At 41.9% G+C, this 23,360-nt stretch overlaps 1 protein-coding gene across 4 annotated transcripts in view; it reads right to left on the reverse strand.

Annotated features, from left to right (window-relative positions):
* The window catches only part of LOC113190546 (putative methyltransferase-like protein 21E), a 97,769-nt gene that overhangs the window by 51,310 nt on the left and 23,099 nt on the right, over positions 1-23,360 (reverse strand). Inside the window, exons 6-7 of one of the 4 annotated variants that reach the window (XR_003301791.2) lie at positions 21,915-22,182; positions 21,150-21,472 (exon numbers count right to left, since the gene is read on the reverse strand). The exons of 1 other annotated variant lie outside the window; for it this stretch is intronic. Coding sequence is in view for 2 of the 3 variants with exons in the window: in XM_026399933.2 (XP_026255718.2) it covers positions 22,143-22,182 (40 nt within the window). In the remaining variant the exon portion in view is untranslated. 2 more of the 4 variants (XM_026399951.2, XM_026399933.2) reach the window with 2 other exon arrangements.

Here is a 23,360-nt window from a genome sequence, read left to right on the forward strand (position 1 = left end):
TAATTCGCAAAGCCCTGATAGTCTTGGGTAACTCTGTCATAACTACTGAGTTATGCATCCTGATTGTATATAAAATAAAGTGTGTATTTATGAACAAATGAAAAATGAACTACAATATTCCCTATAATTGCAGCTACAATCACCTAAATGGATCATTAAAAACTTTATAGGAACATACTAGATTGTACTTTGTCTCCAGTTTAAACTTGTGTGGCCCAAGGGTCATCCAACCCCATTCACACAAATAGACAAGCTCATGCTGGATGATTTGCTGGCTAAATTCTGTGGGATTTATACTACAAACTGTTGTCTTCTACTGAAAATAACTAAAAAGAGCATTCTGCTAATTCCATCATAGTGAAATAAACACAAGATGGAAACATGGTGCGGCACAGAATGCTGACTTTTAAATTCAGCCATCCTGATCCATAATATGTCAGAATCAGAGTTTATTAAAAATTAATTACTGCCGTTAACTATTTCATGATAAAATGTTGAACGTTCACAATTTAGACACTATACTTCTCTTCAAAATGCAAATCAATCTTAATGCTTCAGTGTATGTTCCCCTGAGACCACTATTCTTACCCAAATGTATCTTTACCTATGAAGGTAACAAACGAGAAGACCCAGATGAAATGTAACTTGTACTAGATGGAAATCATGAGAGTGTATTGCATTTATATGTAATTTCTTTAAAAAAATAAAATAAACAAAGCATCCTAAAATGTTTTTTAATGAAATAATAAATTTTCTTTTTAAAAAAAAAAGTAGAAAATGAAGTCAGGAGAATGAAAAGAAGAAAGATTTCTAAAGAGACTAAGAAAAGGCATCTGATGTCACAAATTACATTACCTTTCAACACAACTGTGCTCCCTGGTGGGAAGTTCTAAAAGGTTTAGTTTAAATTTTTTAGAAGTTTGTTTCACGTAAGCTTCACCACATATGCCAAATGGTCCATTAAGGGCGTTCCATTACGGCTTAAAGAGCTCCGAGTTAACACAGAGTGCTGTGGCCAGAGATGAAGACGCACAGCTCCATTTCCATTTGAGGTAACTCTGCAAGAAGATATTATCCACAGAACATTTGCTGTGTTAAAGCCAGCATTGATACGATGCCCTCAGAACTTTCCAGATGATTTGGGTGCTTCTGACCCCACTAGACCAAAGTCCATCTGTCTTAACATTTTGGAATGCTAGTCAATTCCCATCCTTCATATACAGGATCTATGTGTGTAAAGTGCACATGGCAAACATGCTCAGAGCCCTAAGTTATATCTCTGTGTCTTCATAAGGACTTTGTTCCATCATATCAACCCATATATTTTTGGCCCACATCCCCAAGAACTTCAGTCTTGAGTCTTTGTCAAGCTAGCAGTTTCAGAATTTAAAGTGGGGACCATTCAGACTTCTAAATTATCCTGATCTTGTATTGCTAATTATCCTGCATGTTTCTGTAGTTAAGTATCCTGGAAACATCTCTGCAGCCAGAATTATATAAGTAGCATCTACAAGGTTAGGAAAGAAAATTGATAGCTGCAAGTCACTAATAATGTCCTGGATTTAAGACCCTGGGTGTGTCCTGAGAATGTTCCACCGCATGAGCCCCTGAAGTCTTTTTAGAGTCAATGGTGCAAAAATATCCTGTAGAATCTTGAACAAATGCCATGTGGGAAGAGGGAGACACATGATCTAGAGGGCGAAACGAAAGGTGTATGTCTTAAAGTATTTATTTCTTGGAGGAAGTTAGCTTACTTGTGGAAAGTAAGGTTGATTCACATTAGTCCTTTCTCTCTCTCTCTTCCCACTCATTCCCTCTCACCTGAAATCACCAGACTCAGCCAGGGATTTTGGAAAGACAGGCAAGGTAGGATCTGCACATTCATCATTAAATTTTGCACAGGTAGAGAGGATGACAGCTCATTCTGAGGATGAACTACACCCTAAAGTCAGGAAATTGCTGTGGTGCATTCAAAGACCAGAGAGGGCACCTGCTTTGCCACATCACAGATTTGCACTGGTATTGAGGAAGGAGCTTATGGCCAGCTGGCAAATGTTCTTGAGTATGGACCTAAGGAGTTTCAATTTTTCCTGCAGACAATAAGAAGCCAGCAAAGGCTCTTTGTATAATGGAATGCCCAGTCCATGAAGGCTTCTCTGAAAGTGCAAAAGAGAGTTGGATGAACAGGGTGAGCCATGGAAACTGGAAAATGGGAAGTGTCAGAACGCCTCTGGGCCAGCCCTCTCCCCTTGGCTCCATAGGATGCTTGGTGTCCAAGAGAGTCACAGCAGCAGGGGAAAATGGAAAACTGCCCCCACCAACCCCCCCCCCCGCCCCGCACTCCCCAGAGCTGAGCCAATCACATCCTGAGGCCCCCAGAGAACCAAGTCCAACAGGAAGCCAGCGGTGTGTTCGCCCACTCCTGTTCACTTTCTGAGGAAGTGCAGCTAGATAAGGGAATGCCTTTCTTTTTAGGGAAACGCCTTTCGTTTAACTGATAAGAGCTCTTTAGAACCAATAAGCCTCCACCTGGAGCAGAGCCAACTACATATATCTCTATTGCCCTGGTTAAAAGGCCCCAATCTACCGAGGCCTTTTATCAAAGAAAATCATCTTCCAGAGCATTCTTCATGCTAGACCCAGCCCTCCTGAAGTTCTCTCCCAACTTCCATGCTAGCCTCTGTCCAAGCACAGCTCAGCTCACCCTGGACCTCCTGGGCCTCCACCTGTGCTGAGTGAGCTCAGCCTGCCTCTCACCGGCTTGTCTCCAGGAGCCACAGTGGCCTTGAGCCACTTTCCTGTTAGGGAGGCTGCCAGAGGAAGCTGCAGAGAGATTTGATCCATGCAGGGTCTGAAATGCATTACAAGCAGGAGAAGAAAGAAGAAGACAGCAAGTAAAACCAGAGGCCTGATTTCTGGTGCCAGGCCATGGAGAAAGGGCTACATGGCCATTCATTCCAGAGACAAGTCAACACATAGCCCATTTCTGCGCCATCTTATATTCTCAGAAACATGCACAGAATGAAATCTTCAAATGCCTTTATGGTGCTGGTATTTGGTCCTAAGTCTAAAAATTCATAGTAATAATTTACACAAACAAACGACGAGATATAACGGGAAAAAAGACTTCTTTGTCTCTCTTCTTTCAAAGTGATTTAAATTGGGTCATTGAAGACAACCTCAGAATGCTGGCTCTCAAGAATTCTTCATGACCAAATCCAGGTTATTCTTATTTCTTTCCTGTAATACAAATTTTGATTTTTTCATATCACAATCTATTTTATAAAATATTTACATTTTAAATGAAGGTGAGAGAAGGCAAAGAACACAAAGAATGAAAATGCTAATGCTTTGTAATAGACATGGGTACTGAGGGACTTTGATCTAATCAGCCACCCACAAAAAATATTGCCACATGAAAATAAGATTTCCGCATTAGACCCATGTCCTAAAAATAGAGGTTTGTTTTATAGTGGTACACAAGGATGTGTTATAGGAGCTCTGAGTTTGTTCTGTCACTGCACATTTAGTAAGCATGTTTGGTAATCCAAAGACTTACTGAAGTTTGAGGGGATTGCAATTTTGTTTTAAAATTTCAACACCAGCAACAGTTTTTTTCTCGCAATAAGTGTGATAAATACAAGACCCTATGGAATCACACAAGAATAGCACTAGGTTCTGAAAATGGAGTCAGGGAAGAAACTTCCTTGGGAGCTGGCTTCCTGTTGGCATGTTGGTGAGGAAGAGGAATTGACCAGGCATGTAAGTGGGCGCTGTAGGGGAAGCTGTGGCAGGCATAGGGGCACAGCACCATGGCGGGTCCTAGGACACACAGGGGACTGTAGGTCGTTCCACCCATGAGAATGAGGTTCCAGGAAGCAAGTGGTAAGAAGGTGTTGTGGTTTGGATCCAGAATGTCCCCATGGGCTCCTGGTGTTGAAGGCTTGGCCCCCAATACAGAGTGTTCAGAAGTGGGAAGCCATTGGCCATGAGGAGTCTAGTCTCATCAATGGACCAAACTACTGATGGATTCGTGGCTGAATGGACTATTGGGAAGTGGTGGAATCCATAGGAGTTGAGACCTAGATGAAGGAAGTGGATTCTTGCAGGCATGCCCTTGGGGGTTATATTTTGCTCCTGATCCCTTCCTCTTTCTCTCGGCTTCCCAGCACCATGAAGTGAGGCAGCTCTGCTCCACCTGCCATGATGTTCTGCCTCACCACAAGCCCACAGAAATAAAAAGCCAAAAGACAATCATGGATTGAAACCTCTATAACCATGAGCCAAACTAAGTCTTGCCTCACTTAAGTTGATTTCTTCAAGTATTTTATCACAGTCACAGAAAGCTGACTAACACAGAACAGAAAATAAGATGGCAAAGGCCAAATCACAAAGGACTGTGTGTCTCATTAAGGATCTTGGCTCGTATCTGGAAGGCAATGGGAAACCATGAAGGGGTTTAAAGAGAGAATTGACACCATTGGATTTATAATTAGGAACACTCACTCTGGTGTCAGGCTGAGGATAAACTGAGCTGGGGCTGGAATGGAAGTGGGAACACTAGGCAGGATAGGGAACATTCCAGAGTGAAAGGACCAAGCCCTCAACTAGGACAGTGGGAGTGGGAATACACAGAAAGAGTGGAAAAAGATGAGAAATAGGTCAACTCAGCAGAGCTGGGCTCCTTCTAGGAGAGGAGACAATCAACGAGTTCGTAACTTTTGATTGTATAATAGGTGAACGGTGAAGCAATTCTCCAAGTTAGTGTGCACGTAGGCAGGAAAAAGTAAATTTAGGTTGGAGGACTGCCGTGGGGGTTATCCAAGTAGAAATGTCTTAGTCTTTGCTAATGTTTAACCTCAAAGACTGACATCCAAACATCTTTATTTCCCTACTGTCAGAAAATGACGTTATCGTCCACAAAAATAATTCATCTCAGACTTTCAGATATACAATGTTTTCCAGTTACCAACTTTCGGGTTCATGTGTTCTACAAACATATTACTCACATTCAAAGTGCTTTCTGGTTTTTTTTTTTTTTTTTTTTCTGAAAAGATCCATTGCCATACCCTTCTGGAATTTACTGAGAATCTAACTGTTTAGGATTGCTTAACCCAGAGGGGGCTAACTCATCCCCCTCTTCCCTCCTTTGTCTTCTCTGTGGGGCCTCTCCTGTCCACACACCCCTGACTTAAAGCACAGCCCCCAGAGCTCAGAGCCTGAACTCTTTTTTAATAGCATGTAACTTTTAACAAGTACACTTACTAAATCAACTGTTAATTTTTGGTCTCCTTACACTAGCATTTGCAATGTCAATCAAAGAGGAAAGTGAGGTTTCTCCTTTTTAGTTCCTTAGTTTTGGTTCCTGAGAACCATGCCTGACACCCAACAGCCTGCAATAAACAATTCATTGAATTAATATGAGTGAATAATAAATGGTTTCTTTTTAAATATTTTTTCTTTAGTTGTAGATGGACATAGTATATTTACTTTATTTATCTTTATGTGGTGCCGAGGATCGAACCCAGGGCCCCACGTGCCAGTTGAGCCCTCTACCACTGAGCTACAACCGCAGCCCAATAAGTTAATTCTTATTGCTAACAAGAGATTCCAGAGTTCCCGTCTCGACCGGAAAGACTCAAAGCCACAGGAAGTCACTAGGTAGGTTGGTGGGAACTTTTCCTTCAAACTGTGAACTGAGCCACCTGGATGGGACTCCCCACTCGCTACTGACACTACTAGGTCTCTAGTATCAAGACATCGCTCTCCTTCTTCCTTTCACTCATTTACCCTTTTTTATGCCCACATTTTGAGAAGTCTTTGAACAAAAGGACTCATACATACTACACATTTCGCTGCTGACATTGACTCATAAAATTTGAAAAAAAAAAAACCTGTATTAATTTTCTTTTATTCTAGACATGATGCCAAGTGGTACAGAGGGTTTTTAAAAGATAAAAAGCCATGGTCCTGTGCTCAAGAACCACACTTTCGAGGTAAGAAGATAGAAAATGACTACAGATGACTGGGTAAGGTCTATCTTTTCAAAGGAGGAACATGTGAGCTGAATCTAGAGGACAAGATGCCTTTGGTGAGTGGAATAAGAAAAGAGAAACTTTCAAATTGAAAGAAGAGCAAGAATTAGGACACAGAGGCAGGAAGGGGCAGGGGCCACCTTGGCTTCCTAGTCATCTGCCTGTTGAACTCCAATGCAGTCGAGTAGCTTGTGAAAAGTTAGAAATGAACAAATGTAAGAACCATTACAGTCACTTCAGAAACTGAATCAGTGTGACCTGTATTTTGTAACCAGAGATATCAAAAATAGCATAGGGGATGGGGTTTGTTTCCTTTTGGTAACCCAAGGACACTTCTCCCTACTTTCGCTATTCCATCAAGTCACAGTGACTCTTTAACTGGCCTCCTGTTCAAAGAAAACTGGAGGAATGCAGAGGAAGTGCAAAAGGGAAATCTGATAATGGTTCAAACCGCCTGTCCCCCACCATTCCCTTGACGCAGTGGTTCTGGGTTTCCATAGGCTCTGGACCCTTGAGAACTGATGAGATTGAAACAGTTTCTCCAGGAAACTGCACATGCGCACTCTTGCTCAGAATCCACCCAGAAACTGTGGTGTTTACCTTTCTACCCATTTCACGTAGACGGGAAGAGGAAATGAGTCTCAAAGGCAGAGAAGGGGGTTCATCACATGGCCCCCACATGTCCATGGGCTCCAGGATCAAAACTCCTCCATAGATGGAGAGGCCTTAGAACAGAAAGCCTGGCACCAGAGCGAAGATGAAGAACCAAACATTGCACAAGCACCACGGGGAAGCAGCCTTGGCTACTCCTTCATCCCCACCCTTCAGACAATGAGGGCCCTGGGAGGCCTGAACACAACACTAACAGGAGCCTTCACTGGGGGGGGGATACAGTTGTGTGGTCTATGTCTTCAACTCCCTCATCCACAAAATGGGTCTAATGTAAGTCCTCTCCTACCCTCCTCCTGGCATTGCTGTGAGAATCCCGGTCATAGGCTGTCGAGTGCTCACAAATGATAGCTATCGTTGTTATCTGATTCTTGAATAGAGGCCACCTTTAAGGAATCAATAGCTGCTTCTACAACCCACTTCAAGGAGAAAGCTCTTACCTACCACAGTGCCCTAATCATTTCATAGTAAATAGTGTAAAATAAAATAAGCAGCTTCCTCATCAGCCCCCTGAGTATTATCAGATTGATCAAGTAGCGTTTCCACTAAAGGATCATCTGTTTAACCTGGATGAATCAGCAGTGTTATTATTGAGCAAGTAGGTAGGGAAGGCCAGGTGTGCTGGAAGATAACTCAAACAAGCTGGGAGCCTGTTCAGTTTCCCCCTTGAAACGCACTCAACACTCCAAAGTCCCCACCTGAGCTCACCATCCTCACCACCTGCCCAAACGCCTCCCCATCCTATTTGTGCTCACCATCCAGTGCACCACTGGCTTTAATCATGCCCACCCCCACTGGCCCCTCCCAAATGCACACATTCTGTTAGTACAAATCTGTCGCTGTTCTGGCTCTTCCCTTTCCACCCATTGATACTGTTTCTGCCCGATCTCTCTTCGGCTCTTGAAGAAGAGATGGCACAATTCCACCTAAATGTGCATTCATGATATTGGGACCGGTTTCTCTACCCGTGAATTAGATCAAGCATCTTAGTGTGTTGTTAACTCCATGGCAGCCCTGCCAAGTTTTATTTTGCAAAATTCCACCAATTACTAACAGAAATGTGCTAAAAATCCCCCACTGCAATGGTGGGTTTGTCGGTTCTGCCCTGTAGTTATGTCAATTTTGGTTGTTTAAATAGAAGCTGCATTATCAGGGGGTTACAAGGTTAGAATTCATACTCATATTTTCCTCCTGTATTATTCCTTTGATGAAAGTGTGGTAATCCTCTTCCACCTTAACAATGCTTTTTTTGCCATCAGGCCCACGGTGCTGATGTTAATATAGTCCAACCAGCCCTCTTTGGGTGAATATTTAGCTCATATATCTTCTTCTAACCTCTCATTTCCAGTCATCCTGTAGATCTGCCCCTTGTAAATTGGAGATAGCTGACTTGGTGTTTATTTTTCCTGTGGGCTGTAAGGAATTTTTAATCTGTTCTGATAATCTCTGGATAACAAGGGATAAATGCAGTGTGCTTCTACTGGTTGTGCCGACTGCTATCTCATTTCATGCTTTCCTTTCATCCATTTCTATGCCTTTTTCCTCCTTTATGCCTCCTGTTGGTTTTATCATGTTTCACTTTGTTCCTTTCCTCTACTTACTTGAAAGTTCTAGATCCTATTTCTATTAGTGTTTCTGGTAGTATTTAGTAGGCTGCTCTCATTTGAGGTTACCCAAAAATGGGGCGATGGCAAGGGGTGTAGCTCAGCGGTAGAGTGGAGGCTTGCACGAGCGGAGCCCTGGGTTCCATCCCAGCTCTGAAAAAATAAAATAGGGTCATGGGGGGAGGCAGCGATGGGAACATGGTGGGCACCAGCAGAGGAAGAGGTGGAGGTGGTGCACTCCATTCCGAGCCTGGCTCTCCTCATCCTGCAGGGTCTTCCCCATTCTCCCTCAATATGGTAAATTGTGCCATAACAAATAGTCCTTGAGCTATTACTGCCTAACTTACAAAGACATCAAACATCCATTCATTTATTTACTATATAAGAAAAGCCACTGTCGTGGTGATGGGATTATGACAATGAATGATAAAAAGTTGCAGCTCCCATGGAGTTAGAGTTAGTTCCTACTCCAGTAGGTAGTAAAGGACAGTATATAGACCATCTGATGGAAAGATAGAATGAGGAGAAGGGGAGGGGAAGAGAAAGGAAGAGAAGAAAAGAGGGAAGGAAGGAAGGACAGACAGCTATGAGTAAGGCTTAGTCAGAAAATTAAACCCAGGTGATGCTTTGGTGATGGTTGGGGTAAACAGTTCAGACTTAATGGTCTTACCCTCCTGATGCTGAGCTGAAATCTGACAGATGAGATCTGAGCCCTTCAAAGGCAGGAACAAGAACATCCCAGGTACATGGAGCAATCCTTGCCAAGGCCCCGGTGAGTAAGCATTGCTCTTCCAAAAAGCCCACAGAAGCACGTAGGAGTGGAATGCAGTTAGATCCTGGGAGGGAGGTCGGAAACAAGGGCAGAGAAGTAGACATGCACCAGACCATGCAGGGCTTTGTGCACCAGGTGAGCATCCTGAAGCTTATTCCACACGTGCTCAGAAGTCCTGGGAGGGTTTTAAGTAAGAAAGTGCCATCACCTGAATTCTATCTTTACACTATCACGCTGGATGGGGAACAACTGCACACTGTTGGTGGAAATGTAAATTAGGACAGCCCTACAGAAAATAGCTTGGAGTTTCCTCAAAAAGTTAAAAATCAACCCAGTCATTCCACTACTGGATACATATCCGAAGGAAGTAAAATCAGTGTGTCAAAGAGACAACAGCACTACACTATTCTCAATAGCCAAGAAATGGAAATAATTCAAGTGTCCAACAACTGATGAATGGAGAAAGGATAGGGAAAAGCGGTGTGTGCACACACCTACACCCAGTGGAATGATAATTCTATCATTTGCAAAAACACAGATGGGACTGGAGATGATTATGTGAAGCAGAATAAGCCAGGCACAGAAAGACAAGCCCCGCATGATCTCACTCTTCCCCAAGGTCACACATGCGTGACAGCTGGGATGAGAAACTTCCCCACTACAGCACACTCTAAAAGAATTAGTCTTGTAGAAATTGAGAGTAGAATGGTCATTACCAGAGGCTGGGAGGGGGTGGGGGAGGGAGAGATGGGGAGAGGTTGATCAGTGGGTCTGAGTGGCAGCTAGAACCGAGCAAGAAGTAGGGTATATGGGTAACGATAATGAATTGTGTGCTTTTAAAAAGCTATAAGAAAGGATTCTGAAAATTTTCACCATAAAGAAATGCTGAATGTCTGATTAGACAAATATGCTTAATCTGATTTTGAAATGATACAGTGTATTCATGTATCAAAGCATCACATGGTACCCCATTAACATATACAAATTTTATGTTTTTATGTATCCATCAAAAAATAAATTTTAAAAGTATATCACACTGGCAGATGCATGTTGTAAACACAGAAATTGTTGAGGAGATGCATGTAAAAATAAATTGTGGGCAGTTTCATACTTCCTGCCTGATGCCTTGTCTCCCCTAAAACCACTATCATGGCCACACACCACCCTGCGTCTACTCACCAAGCTCTGGTCTCATGGCACCATCTCGTGGTCAGAATAGGAACTGTTGATTCTGTAGCCTCTGAAATTACCCAGGTCTTTCCAGAATATTCCCCGACAACACAATCCCTCATCAAATTTATTCAGTCCCTTTAAAAATTATCTTTTTGTTCTATTTTCTTATTTTATCCTTGTTTTTCTACATATTAATATTAGATATTTTATTATTTTTTGCATTATAAATAAAGCAACATTTGCATGAGATGCTAATGGACTAGGTTATAATCTTAAGAGTGATTACTATTAGTCCAAATAGGTTTCATGAAAAAAGGAGTATCGATTTATCTCCCCTTAAAAGCCACTTGCAACACCTCTAGAACATGACAAAGGGGTGCATAAGACAATCCACAAGGCTGCTTTGCCGAGAGGTTTGACGTCAAGCTCAGACTGTGGTCCTAAACGTGTAATCACAACATACGGAGCAGCTGGTGAATGCGGAAAGAACTACAGGGTTTTCTTTTTCCTTAAGAAAGTAGCAATTTGAAGTAGCTTTGTTTCAAAAGGGAAAGCCATTTAGAAGAGGCAATTGGCAATTGCTGAAGCTCGCTCCTGCTACTTGAGATGTATGTACGGAAAATATTCCTTTTCCAGGACGCTTATGGTCAGATCAGACAACCCCCAACTTTTTCTCAGCTAAAAACAAAACAGCTCTTTTTATATCAATTTAAGCATGTGACACCAAGGCCATCATGCCCTTTTGAGAGGTTTTTCTACTCACAAATAGGTGGCTAATTGCAATGATACAGGGAGAACTAGTCTTCTCTGGTATTTTCTTGTCTGTCAAATTGAAAAGACCTTAAAAGCAATGCTAAGCCACCCCACTTTATTCAGGAAACTTTGACACATTATAGCAAGTCTGTTAAAAATTTATTTCACTGGGCATAAAGATCCCCCACTGCTTTCCTAGGCAAGGCTGAGGCTGTGAATTTTCACCCCAGATGTAATTAGAGTGACTCTTACTTTGGGGATACTTCTGGATCCTTCCACATCAAAGTAAGATCTGGAGAATCAATGGCAAAATTCCTTTTTTGGGGGAAAATTAATTAAGATGTGATTTTCAGTAGCTGTGGCGGGCTTTAATGAGACAGGCCTTTGCTCTTGGTAATGACGGTCCCTCTCCCAGCCCTGCTCTGCTGTCGAATTATCCCACCGTGCCTCGTCTCCTGGGCACCCTCTACATGAAATGAGTTAGGGGTCTCGGCCCTCTCCTTAGTAGAGCCTTGTCATAGAATCTTTCTCCACCATCAGCAGCAATTAGCACTAATTGGTACCCTGGGCACCCGTCGAACGGCGAGGTCAGTGATGGAGTGAACAGGCAGAACGAATTACCCTTTTGCCTCTGGAAGTGAACTTATCGGTTGTGTGTGGAGTTGCTCTCATCCTGCTACTTCGGCTGCACTGAGGAGGTGGATTAAGGAGGAATTTATTCTCTGAGGCTGTCAAACAAGACAACTGAGGAAGGTCAGTCCACTGGCAAAACAAAGGAGCTGAGTTATGGCCACAGGACAGCCATAAATAGGCCTCCATCTTCACCCCCACATTACCTCACCCCTTCCTATCTCTCTCCCCACTTTCAGTTTCTCCCTGTAATATTATAAATCCAATCAAAACAAGTGCTCCGTCAGCGTTTTTTCTCCCCTTCGCCTGAGAGTGCACACTGTTTATTCTCATTACTGTGAGACCCGGGTCACCCAGTGGCTGCGAATGGATGCTGTCATTTGTCTTTGCATCTCTGTGAATTCATCCTACCTACCACACAAGAGATGAGGGAGCATCACAAAGATGCATAAAATAAGACCTGTGCAAAAGTTAGTCCTTGCAGAACATCAATTCTGCTAATTGCCCTTATGTTTGTAATCCTGATATCTTTACCGTAGCTGCTTAAGTCAGGGGGTGGAAAAATCCTTGGGAGAGTTATCAAGGAACAATTAATAATCCCTTCCTCCCCTACAAGTAGCCACTCGATGACTTGGTATCACTCACAAGACGACAGAAGGCAAAGGAATGTTGGCGTTCTGCCACCTTATAAAGCTCACTTCTTCTTCCACTGAATTCTGATGCCAGCACTTGTCTGAAGGTTGAGCAGAAAGGACTCAAAAAGGAAGTGGGCACTGGCTGACCAGACTCACAGCAAATAAAAAATAGTCTCAGTCAGTGCCCGTCTGTCTTCCTACAGAGAGCAAAAAGTTTGAAACTCAGTGAAAGCCATTCATTTTCTGCCTTGCATTACTTAGAAATACCTTTCATCCAAGTTTTTAAGTATTCCTGGGGGAGAAGAGAACCTAGAAGTGGTTGACCTAGAAACAATTCAGCCTTACAGAGATGCCGGAGCCCAGACATTAGCCAAAGCCAAGAGGGGCCTTTTAGTGCCATTTATAACTAGATCAATATGTCAACTGGTCCTGCCCTCACCTCACTCAAGTTTCTGTCGGAATTGAAAGATTAACCCAGAAACAAAAACTGCCAGAAGAAGCAGCGACCATAGACAGTGTGAGGGAAGGATCTGTTTCTCAAGTCTTCCTTTTCCTTCTTTGAAAGGTGCAAGACAAGTAGCTGAGTATCTGCTTAAGCTTCCTTTTTATTCTCAAAGACCAGCAAAACGCCTAGCAATAGAAATACTCAACCACCGTTTGTCACATAAAAGAATGGACAAATCACCAAAGAGTCACTTAGAGGCCTAGAAGGAGTAGAATTTATAGAACTCACCCAGTCTACTCCACTCGGCCAAAGGGATACTCTTTGCTAATGTCAATCAAGGAGTCCAGAGCAAAAGGAAAAGTGTGTACCATTAGCTGAAATGATACACTTTCATCGAGTCAGTTGACAAACATTTACTGACACCCTGCGGCATGCCAGCCACCTATCAGGCCCTTGGACACAAGACGAACATTGACTGTCATAAAAGTTTGGCTTAGTTGAAAGGACGGAGATGAGACCAAATACAGACAGAACAATGTGAAAAGGCTGTTTGGGGGTACCCCATGAGAGTGCGGCCGGAGGGTGTGTTTGAGCTGGTCTCTGTAGAGTGACCAGGGAACCTAGAAGGGAGGCTCAGAAAGCAGACAGAAGAGCAGGGAGCCCCATGTGAGAGCCCTGGGAGCTTGACAAAGAGAAAGCAGGACAGTGAGAGCCTCCAAAGAGAAATGGAACCAGGTGGAAGAAAGGAGGAGAAAGGGAGGAAGGAGAGGAAGAGAAAAATGAGGGGCTGAGGAAGCTGGGATAAGACCGTTTGGCCAGGGCCTGTGGTCCACCTAGAACACAAGCCTGGACTCACCCACAGGCCACAGAGTTGAAGGCAGGGCATGAGCTCACCTGCTCATCTGGGAGGTCGGTCTCCACCCTCTGGTCAGCAAGGCAGGGCTCCTTTGATCCCTATTCACGCCTGCCTTTCTGGAAGCTTTGAATGAATGAATGTTTCTAGATAGATACTGTAGGATTTGGGCTTTTTTTTTTTTTTTTTTTTTAGTTGTAGATGGCCATAATATATTTATTTTTATGTGGTGCTGAGGATCGAACCCAGTGCCTCACACATGCCAGGCAGGCACTCTGCCACTGAGCTACAGCCCCAGCCCGGAGGGTTTGTATTTTAGAAATGGTATCACACATGGGGAAATGCTAGCCATGGGATACAAAATTTCAGTTTATCTATCAGTTAGATAAAAAGGAATAAGTTCAGAAGATTTATTGTATACAACTATAGTTAATAACAACATATCCTCAAAAATTTCTAAGAGAAAAAATTGCCGTGTTCTCACATTAAAAAAAAAAAAAGACACCTACATGAGGGTAATCCTATTTTAATGAGCTCCATGTAGCCATCCCACAATGTGTACATATTTCAAATCAATCTACTGTACACAATAAATATAGACTATTTTTCATTTGCCAATTTAAAAATATTTTACAAATTTGAAAATAGAGCAGATTAGGGGAAATGTGTTGGAACAAAATAAAAATAAAGTCAGGGAGACCACTGTTCATTAAAATACTAGATTTGCTGGGCACAATGGCACACGCCTATAATCCCAGTGACTCGAAAGGCTGATGCAGAAGGATGACAAGTTCAAGGCCAGTCTCAGCAACTTAATGAGGCCCTAAACAATTTAGCAATACCCTGTCTCAAAATTAAAAAATAAATCAATTAATTAAATCGGCTGCAAATGTGGTAAAGTGTCCCTGAGTTCCTAGTACAAGAAGAAAAAGAAATCCTTTAAAAGAGTAGATTCAATATTTTTAACTCCAGAAAAGAGACACGTGGCCCTCAAATAGTCTCCAGTATCTCATTGTTTCATTGAACAATTATGTGGTTAAAAGTGTGAGTGGAGATATGTTTCCTGTGTAAGAAAATAACAAGAAACACTCGAATCCTGGCGCCTCACAGAGGTCAAGTATGTGCTTGCAATATTATAATTTCACCAATGTAAATTTCATGCTTTCTGTGCCCTGAGTGTATGAGGAATAAATGCTACGTCGGAATTAAGGATGGAAGTACGTTTCAACAATAAAGAAGCTACCGGCTTCTTTCACTTGCAGTCTCAATTTCACCCCACCAAGGAGAGTATGCATTTGGTTTTTTTTATGAAAGTCTGAGCTCAGAAACCTGTGCAGCTTCTCAGGCCTAGAAATGAACAATGACAGGCAGGTGAACAGTGCTCTCTGCCCATGTGAGGCTGCTCCCCCGGCCCTCCCTTGATGATGGCCTTGCAGACTTCTGCCTCCTCCGCCTCAGGCTTCAAGAATCCAGACCTGTACATTATTCATTTTGCCTTTAGCACCCAGAGTGCACACTTTCAAACAGATGGACAGATGGGTGGACATAACTATGCTAATAGCCACTTCCCCACTGCAAAAACGTACCTGAAAATCACATTTTCCCAAGCTTCCCCTCGGGCATTTTAAACACTCAAACGCAGGTAGACTTTTCAATTTTACTCTGAAGTTAGCAAGTACTCTGCTATGCAGGAATTTTAGTCAATTCCAAGAGGAAAAAATATTCTTAAAAAGTTATAAGCAGCTTAAATACAGTTTTGCACAATAAGCTGTTTCATTTTGGGTTTTAATCTGTATCAAAACTAGACAGTAAAATTTTTATTACTTCCCAACTGGTTCTAGCAAAGGTTTTACTCTACGTTCTTACTTTCTCTTTTCTCTCACAAATCCAGGAAATTAAAGATAAAATGCACATTAACAATGTTTATGTTACAAATGTAAACACAAGGAAGTCTGGGAACATTTTAATAAGGTTCTCATACTCATTTTAATTCATCCATGCTGTGCTCAGGCAAAAACTATATATTCTTGTGCTGCTCTCCATCCATATAGTTTATTGAGGAATAGATATATCTCTGCAAATTCTTGTTTACAAAGAGAATACTCATTTTTGCCTTTATTGACTTGAATCTGTAACCCAAATAAACTGAATTACCCAGTTGTTTCACAAGTCACTTACACAAAGAAAAGAGCTTAATTTTTCTTCTCATACTTCTTAGTAATGCCTATCAGGACAGCCAATCAAATAGACTTCATAATCTCCTAAGGCTCTACAAAAGCTATTTTCTTTTTTCTCTTCAACTTGCTATCTGAGATATACCATAGGTGATGAGAAGCATGAGAGAATTTAAATGCTACATGAATTATCCCTGGAATTTGTATTTTTCATCCAAAAAAGAACTGTTCCCAAAGAACTCTCTTGTAAATAGAGACTTTGAAGAAAACAGAGAGGTGCACTAAACTGGGCATCCTGCAGAATGCCTTCCTGAGCAGAAGATGATGCCACCTTCCTACTCAGTTCTGCCTGCACAGGATCTGTTAATGGCAAGCCATTGCCTCTTCTTGTCCCCTGCACAAAACACTTGAAGGATCTAACTCCCAATGCAACAGATTTCTTGATAGCTCATCACAGCCACCTGGTTGTACCGCTGATAGTCTTCTAGAATTCCAAATAAGCTTACCAATGTCATTATGTATTTCTACAGTAAATAAAACAAGAACTCTAACAGCACCTTTTAAAGTCAGTAACAAGGATGGAAAGCATCAAAATGATTAGGCACAAAAACCTTGAGAATTTATCTTTAAATTGTTAGCAAAGGAAAGGAAAATTTAAAAATGTGGCAGTTCATTCATTCTATGGAACAACATTCTTTTTCCTAATACAAAATGAAATGCCATACGTGCAGATACTGGCCAATATAAAGGAGCCACGTTACATCTAGCAAAGATTTTTCACTAGGTGACCATTCTTGACAATATTTAGCATTGTGAGAAATAAGTAATGTTAAGGTTTGACATCTGTAAGTGCCTGAATTTTCATAAAGAACTTGAAAGAGATTCAATCAGGTAACTATGGTAAGATGATCTATCAAGAGGAATAATTTAAGAGGAATTAAAGTTTTAAAAACAAAAATCTTTTTTAAATTAAAAAAGAAATAAAAATCTTTTCCCAGAAAGACCTGTGCTCTCCTTGATGCTACTTTGTCAATGGAAACCTGGCGGTAATAGGCATTTGTAACACTGAGCACAGACCCTGAGAACAGTAGCTAGGACTCCCACAGATCCTGATAGCCTGACCATAAAAAGAACCAGCAAGAACACCACCTGCCTATAGTGACACCAGAAAATTCTCTGGGGTAAAGAATCCTCTGTCGTTTTTCCTAAGACCAAGCAAGTCTCTGGAGCTCTTAAACAGTCCAGAGTCAACCCTAGTAAGACTAACTATATTCTGCTAACTAGGGAAAGTGGAGCATGCCATTTTGTTCTTAATCTTAAAAATGAAAAACAAAAGTGAGAGGTATAATATTTTTGCACCTATGTTTTGGTTCATATATGTTTCAATAGTGAAATATAAATAAAGCTAGGAAATTGAACTTAAATAAAAAGTGGACATAAATATGCCGACTCCAAAGGTCAGTAGAACTGCTATTGGCTCTGTGCTATTTTGAAATGATTAGTCTATGTTGAATGCTAAGATTTCTTTTTAAAAGGAAAGTTCCACAGCAAGTTTATTACTGTGACTTAACTTGAGCTTTCTGCAGAGAACATAAATGGTTTTAAGAAAATACTGAATATGGCTTTCAAATTCCCTAAATAAATCTACATACCTCAGAAAAAAATATCTAGTACCAAATTATAAAGTTCATTTCCCTTTTGGACCCTTTCAGATGGAGCCAAGTTCAGGTAGGTACCTAAATTTCCCAGATCCTTGTGGATGACAACTCCCTTCTATTTCTTATCTCTTGTATGGGTTTGAGTAATTTCAGAAGTTATCAAAAGGGAAGCATTGGACTCTGAGCTTCTAAAGCAAATAACTGAGTTTGCAGAGGGCAGGAATTTCCACTGGAAATTCCACATTATATTCTCCCTGATTGGACCCAGACAGTACACCAAAGCATTCTAATACTATGTTTCCAATGGACAAGTAAAATCCAAATCCTAGAAAGAACACTTCTTGGTTTCTAACCTATCTGTGAAATGTCTGTATTCCATTGCTACAGTGTTAAACACGTCAGAAGTAATTCTCCCTGTCCTGATGAGACTACCTCCACAGTACTGTCTCAGATTTTTGAGACCATAATTTAAGAGGTGATATTGAATAAATGGAGTACATTCAGAATAATCATCAAGATTCTGAAAGTAATGTCAAATGACAAATGATTTTAAAAGAATTGGAGACATTTATCTCACAGTGGGGGGGGGGAAGACTGCCTTATACTTTTCTCATTGCATTTTTATAGAAAATGCTTTTTTATTTTTTGTATAGAAAATACTTACTTTACAAGCTCTGAGAGGAAAACAGATTTCAGTTCCATGTAAAGGAAGTGTTTTCTCATAATTAGACTAGACTTTTTTTTTTCAGAGATAGGGGTCCCTTCCCTAAAACAATTCCCATTAACCACATGTTAACAATGCTTTTGCACTAAATAAGAGGTTCGGCTCCTGACCTCTAAAGTAGCTTTAAATCCCAGATTCCTAATAGTCTATATTTTGGTTAACACAATGTACTAAAAAAATTTTGCATCAGAATTCTGAATTATTTCTGGAGCTGAGAGTTTCTTCTAAAGCAACACAATAAGCCAAAAATTATTTGATTTGATGCCAGTAGGAATAATTCCCATTTCCTTGCAGATTGGGTTATAGATAGAACCAGGACAGCATGAACTTCAGTATTAGCTTAGGTTAAAAATCCTTCCTTTATCATGTATAACCTGTCATGACTTCAGCCAGTCTTTTAACCTCAATAAGCTTTAATTGCCTCATCTGTAAAATGGGACAATTTAACTCACATATGATACTTTGCTCATAAGATTATTGTAAGGATTAAATGAGTTGATTAATTAAAAATCCTGGTGAAGTTCTTGGTTCAAAGAAACCCCTAAATATAGAGCAGCTCTTCAAGGACAGCTCATCAGGCCCTGTAATACCCCCTACGAGGGCGGCCTAGCATGTACCTTTCCCATGCACTGTCACACACACACACATAGAGGAGAGGAGGAGGACACCATGTTCATGTGCATCATCCACAAGTAAATATGTCAGCACACAACTCAACTTGCTTTCTTTTAACTTTTTATTTTATTGGAGATTCTCATGTAATTAAAAGATACAGAGAGAATCCTGGTACCCTTTATCTTTTTATATAATTCTACATTTTCATATCATTTAGGCCTTGTTGTCTTTTTTTTTTTTTTGGTCCTCTACCAATTTACTGATGCAAGACCTGAAAATAATAAAAGTTATCAAATTGACCTGGCTATGAAGGCACCCAGAGCCAGGGCCAGTATTCTCTCCTGGGACCTTGTGGTCACTCTGGGTTTTTCTCCTTAGCTTGCATTCTTCCTTGCCCGCTCCTGGCCACTGCAAAGCCCCTGTTCTGTGAGGCTGATGACTTGAGCTCTTGGGTGCTGTGGCTCATTGGGCAAAGCGTGCAATTTGTGTTTAACATAGTAATATTCCAATTTCTATTGATTAAATAAATTCATATTCCAGTGCTGAGGGGAGGCAAATGTTTTCTTTCCTCCAAAAACAATTACTCTGCATTGACTGAGCTCCAGGGGAATTGTATCCTAGGATGTGCCTAAGGTTGGTTTCAATACAGTTGGAGTCTCTCATGTGGAAAATTCTCTATTTAGCAATTACATGCAAAGAGAAAACTTGGAATTCATAAGAGGTTCAGTAAATCACAAGCCATGAAGGGTGCAGTAAAAGCCAATGAAAGTCTAGGCATGATTAGTCACATACACCCAACAAATATTTCCCCCAAAATGGCCAATAAACAGAATCACAAAGGAGCTTTTAAAAATACAGATTTATGCACCAAAATGCACCCATCTTCACCCCAAATTGTTCTAACTCAGTGGTCTGAGGCAGGACCAGGGAAGCAGCATTGCTATAGAGCCTCAAGGAGCTTCCGCTATTCAGCCGCAGTGAACCAGCACCTGGGCCGTCATCTTGTCAAACAACGCCTGTGCTCAGATTAGGAGAAAGAAAATACACAACTTTCTTCACCCCCACTTCCAGAACTTCCTGATTTCTGATGTTAAAATTGTTTTCTACAATGATAATGATAAACTCCAGTTTTGTGAATTACTACACAGAGATGTCTGTTGGAGGAATCATTAAGCTATTTCATGGGCAAATATGACTTTAATTCATCCCAAAATTGGAGTGAAAAAATATGGTGCCTACTACCAGAATATTACACTTGTAACAAAAAAAAAAAAAAGTCTTACTGATTCTAACCATCTTCTAGCTTGTCCAGCAGGGTGAAGGTGGTGAACCATGCTTGCCTAGGTCCACATCTACATGATGAATCAAGGCTTCTTCTTGGGTGAGGTTTTCTCTGTGCCATCACAAATCCTGCTGCAACTACTTGTGTAGATCAGAAACTCCCCTCTAAAAATATTACACCTGTGGAGAGTTGAATCTCTGGGACTAGGAGCATTAACACATTTTTTTAAATTAAGAGCCTGTCTGAGTATGAGTCTATTACATACTGTAGCAATAAAATCAAGCGTTGCCACTGTCTGTTCTTTAATAGCTTACATGCATTTTATATTCAGAGTCCCCAAGCTAAAATTCCAAGAAATACCCCCTCTAGTCTTAAGCTGTAAAATAATCTCTGCAAGGTTTTTCTCACTTCCTCTTCACTCTAGACTATAGATGACCCCACTTTAAGTGTTAGATTCAAGTGGACATAAATGGCACATAAAATAAAAGAATATAAAATGCAAGTAGAAAGGTTGGCCTCTGATCTGCTTTGCTGAGTTTTCCCTGCTGTCTTAGAAGGGATGAAGGCCTCTTGGGTAAGAGTGGTCATTCCAGGAAGAAGAATGCCTTTTAAGCACATGGGTCATCAGATACAGCAGACTAGGCAACTAAAGACAGAGTCCATCAGCCAGATGCAGGTAACACCCTCATGTACAAAATGCCCCAGTCTCACATGACAAGCACTTGATGGATAGGTAATCTATGAGAACAATAGGCCTCAAAGTGTGGTTCCCAGCCAGGATCAGCATCCCCTGGAAAGTCGGTAGAAATGCAAATCCTTATGCCCATTCCAGACCCAATGAATCAGAAACTCTGGGCTGTGCCAACTCATGTTTGAACAAAACTTCAGGTGATTCTGATCCTCGTTCAAGGCTGAGAACCCACATGTTCTCCTGGGCTGTAAGATTCAGAACCTCCCTTCTCACCCAGCAATCTCTCCACTGGCTTCCTCTGTCCATCTTCTCCCACTCCACGGCTCTGCCCTCTCCCACCCACTCACACACCCACTCACACTCACTCACTCACAGCCACACACCAGCATGGTGTTCAAAGAACAGAAACCAGCCATGATTTTTTTCCTCTCCTTGGAGTATTTATTTCATAACGTGTGCATAGAGCTGAGGTGAGGGGTAGAATTTGAACAATCCCTAATTAAGGAAGATGGCACCATGCATTTATCACATTATACTGTTGTGTATTTACCCCGTACCGCTTTTGATGCATTTGCATATAATCTTTCATAATTCAATTCGCTTGTTGAAATCATTCCTTTTATTTTCACTTGTTTATTCAGACGGGAAAGTTCATTTGGCAGATCACTGGGGCCTCCCAGTGGCCACTGTATGTAATTTCCAACTGGGATTTTATTCTGGGAGCTTTGGGAAATGGTAACCAAATCCTTGGATTTTCACCTGAGAGAAGCATAAAATAAAATCAAAGCAAGAATTGTACCAAGATAGATTATATCAGCTGAAATTTCCCCAGACGTTGGCTTTGTTGCCTTGCATCTATCCAATTTGGTATGCAGTACTTGCTTAGTAGAGATGACAGCAGCTTCAGGTTTTGCAGGTCAAGGTAAAAAACAACCAGGAACACATACAATAAAAATACTATCACAGAGCTAGGGTTCCCTCCTCTCATCCTGCCCTGGAAGTGGGAACTGCCCAAGGTAGCCTTCGCCCTAGATGTCTTCCTGGTGGCCATCGGGTCTTGCCATAGCTCCCCAGAGGCAGTGGGCACCGTGCTTTGACCCTGGCCCTCACTCTGACCTCATGGAAACAACTGAGCCACCCACAATTGCATCAGCAGACACCCATCACCTGTCAGAGGCTCCAGCCAGCGTGTGAGGCTTACTCTGCAAATCAGTCTCCCAGAACAAGGTGCCTGTCATTGGAGTAGTGCAGGCTGAGGACACCAAGAGCCATTTCGCTTAGACCAGCACATTGCTTGGCAGGTGCCGTGTCCCTCCAGTCTCACTCTGAGTGCCTCAACTTCTGTCTTGGCCTGGGGAGGCTCTGCTGCCTGAGTTACCGGACTTGCCTTGAAGGACAACTGGAAGGTGGTTTCCAGGAACTGCTGTCCTCACTTCACCCCAGAACTGAAGTCTGCCGGACGGCACCGCCTGGTGACAGACCCACACACATCAGCATCATTCACACAGCCTGGTTACAAACAGATCAGATGATGTCTTAAAGTTCAACCCCACCCCCTTGGCCTTCTCCGATGAAAAGTCACCGGAGGGCACCCTACCCCTGGTTCACATCGATATTCCTGAGCCTTCTGTCAAGAGCAGAATGGTGCTGGTTCCATCGGGACACCTCCACACAAGAGGCCCTTTTTTGTTTACTGCACTGGCTGCTTTGAGATCACCAATATCCTTAAATGTGTTAGTCTAATCTGTGCCCAGTATTCCTTGCAACTACGTATGTAGTTAACTCTTTTGGGGGTATATACACACATTTTATAAAGGCAACTATTAAAGATGTGTTGGGAAAGGGATTCATTCTTCCAGGCCCCCTTGAGAGTATTCCACTTGAACTAATTTGTTCTCAGGAGGCAAACAATGACCACCGTCACTAAATTGTTAGCTCCCAATTAAGTGGAATACAATTCAAATTCAGTATTCTCTTGCAGAGTTCAAGTGCAATACCCCGAAAAGAGAACAAGCTTCAGCAGGCCCTGTAGAGGTCAAAGTTCCCATCCTCTCTGTCACAGGTGTGTGACCTTGAGGAGGACACTCCCACAAACCTCCATATCCACATAGGTAAATTGCTCTAGGGGTGTTGGGAAATCTCAAAACAGGCTAAAAGCAGGGAGTATCCCATTGATTGTAGTTATTATTCCAGCCAGAGTTAATGGAAGCTGCAATTTTCCCAGCCTGTGGTTCCAACAGGTCACTGTCAGCTGCCTCTAAAGCTTGGTCCATGCTGTTTCTTCCACCCAGAACCCACCCCCCTTCCTCCTTTGCCAGCTCCAGCTGGCTTCTCCTGGCAGCCTGCACAGTTCCCTGGCTCTGGGTTGGGTTCCCCACCATCAGGACACCCCCACACTTCCCCTACCACACTGGCAACTTCACTGCCTCTGCCCTTGGCACTGAACTCAGAGTCTCCAGGAGAACTGGCACTACCCTTTTCCCTGCCACCCATACCTCCAGCACCTTGTGGGTTTCAATATATAGTGAATAAATGAATGACAACCACTAGGCAGCTTTCTAAACAATTAAAACTAAAATCCAAAGAAAAAAAGTAGCTATGCTGATTATTTAGCATTCTTTTAATTGAACCTAGGCGTGTTTAACAC

This window comes from Urocitellus parryii, chromosome 2 (genome assembly GCF_045843805.1).
Source record: "Urocitellus parryii isolate mUroPar1 chromosome 2, mUroPar1.hap1, whole genome shotgun sequence".
Lineage (NCBI taxonomy): Eukaryota > Metazoa > Chordata > Mammalia > Rodentia > Sciuridae > Urocitellus > Urocitellus parryii.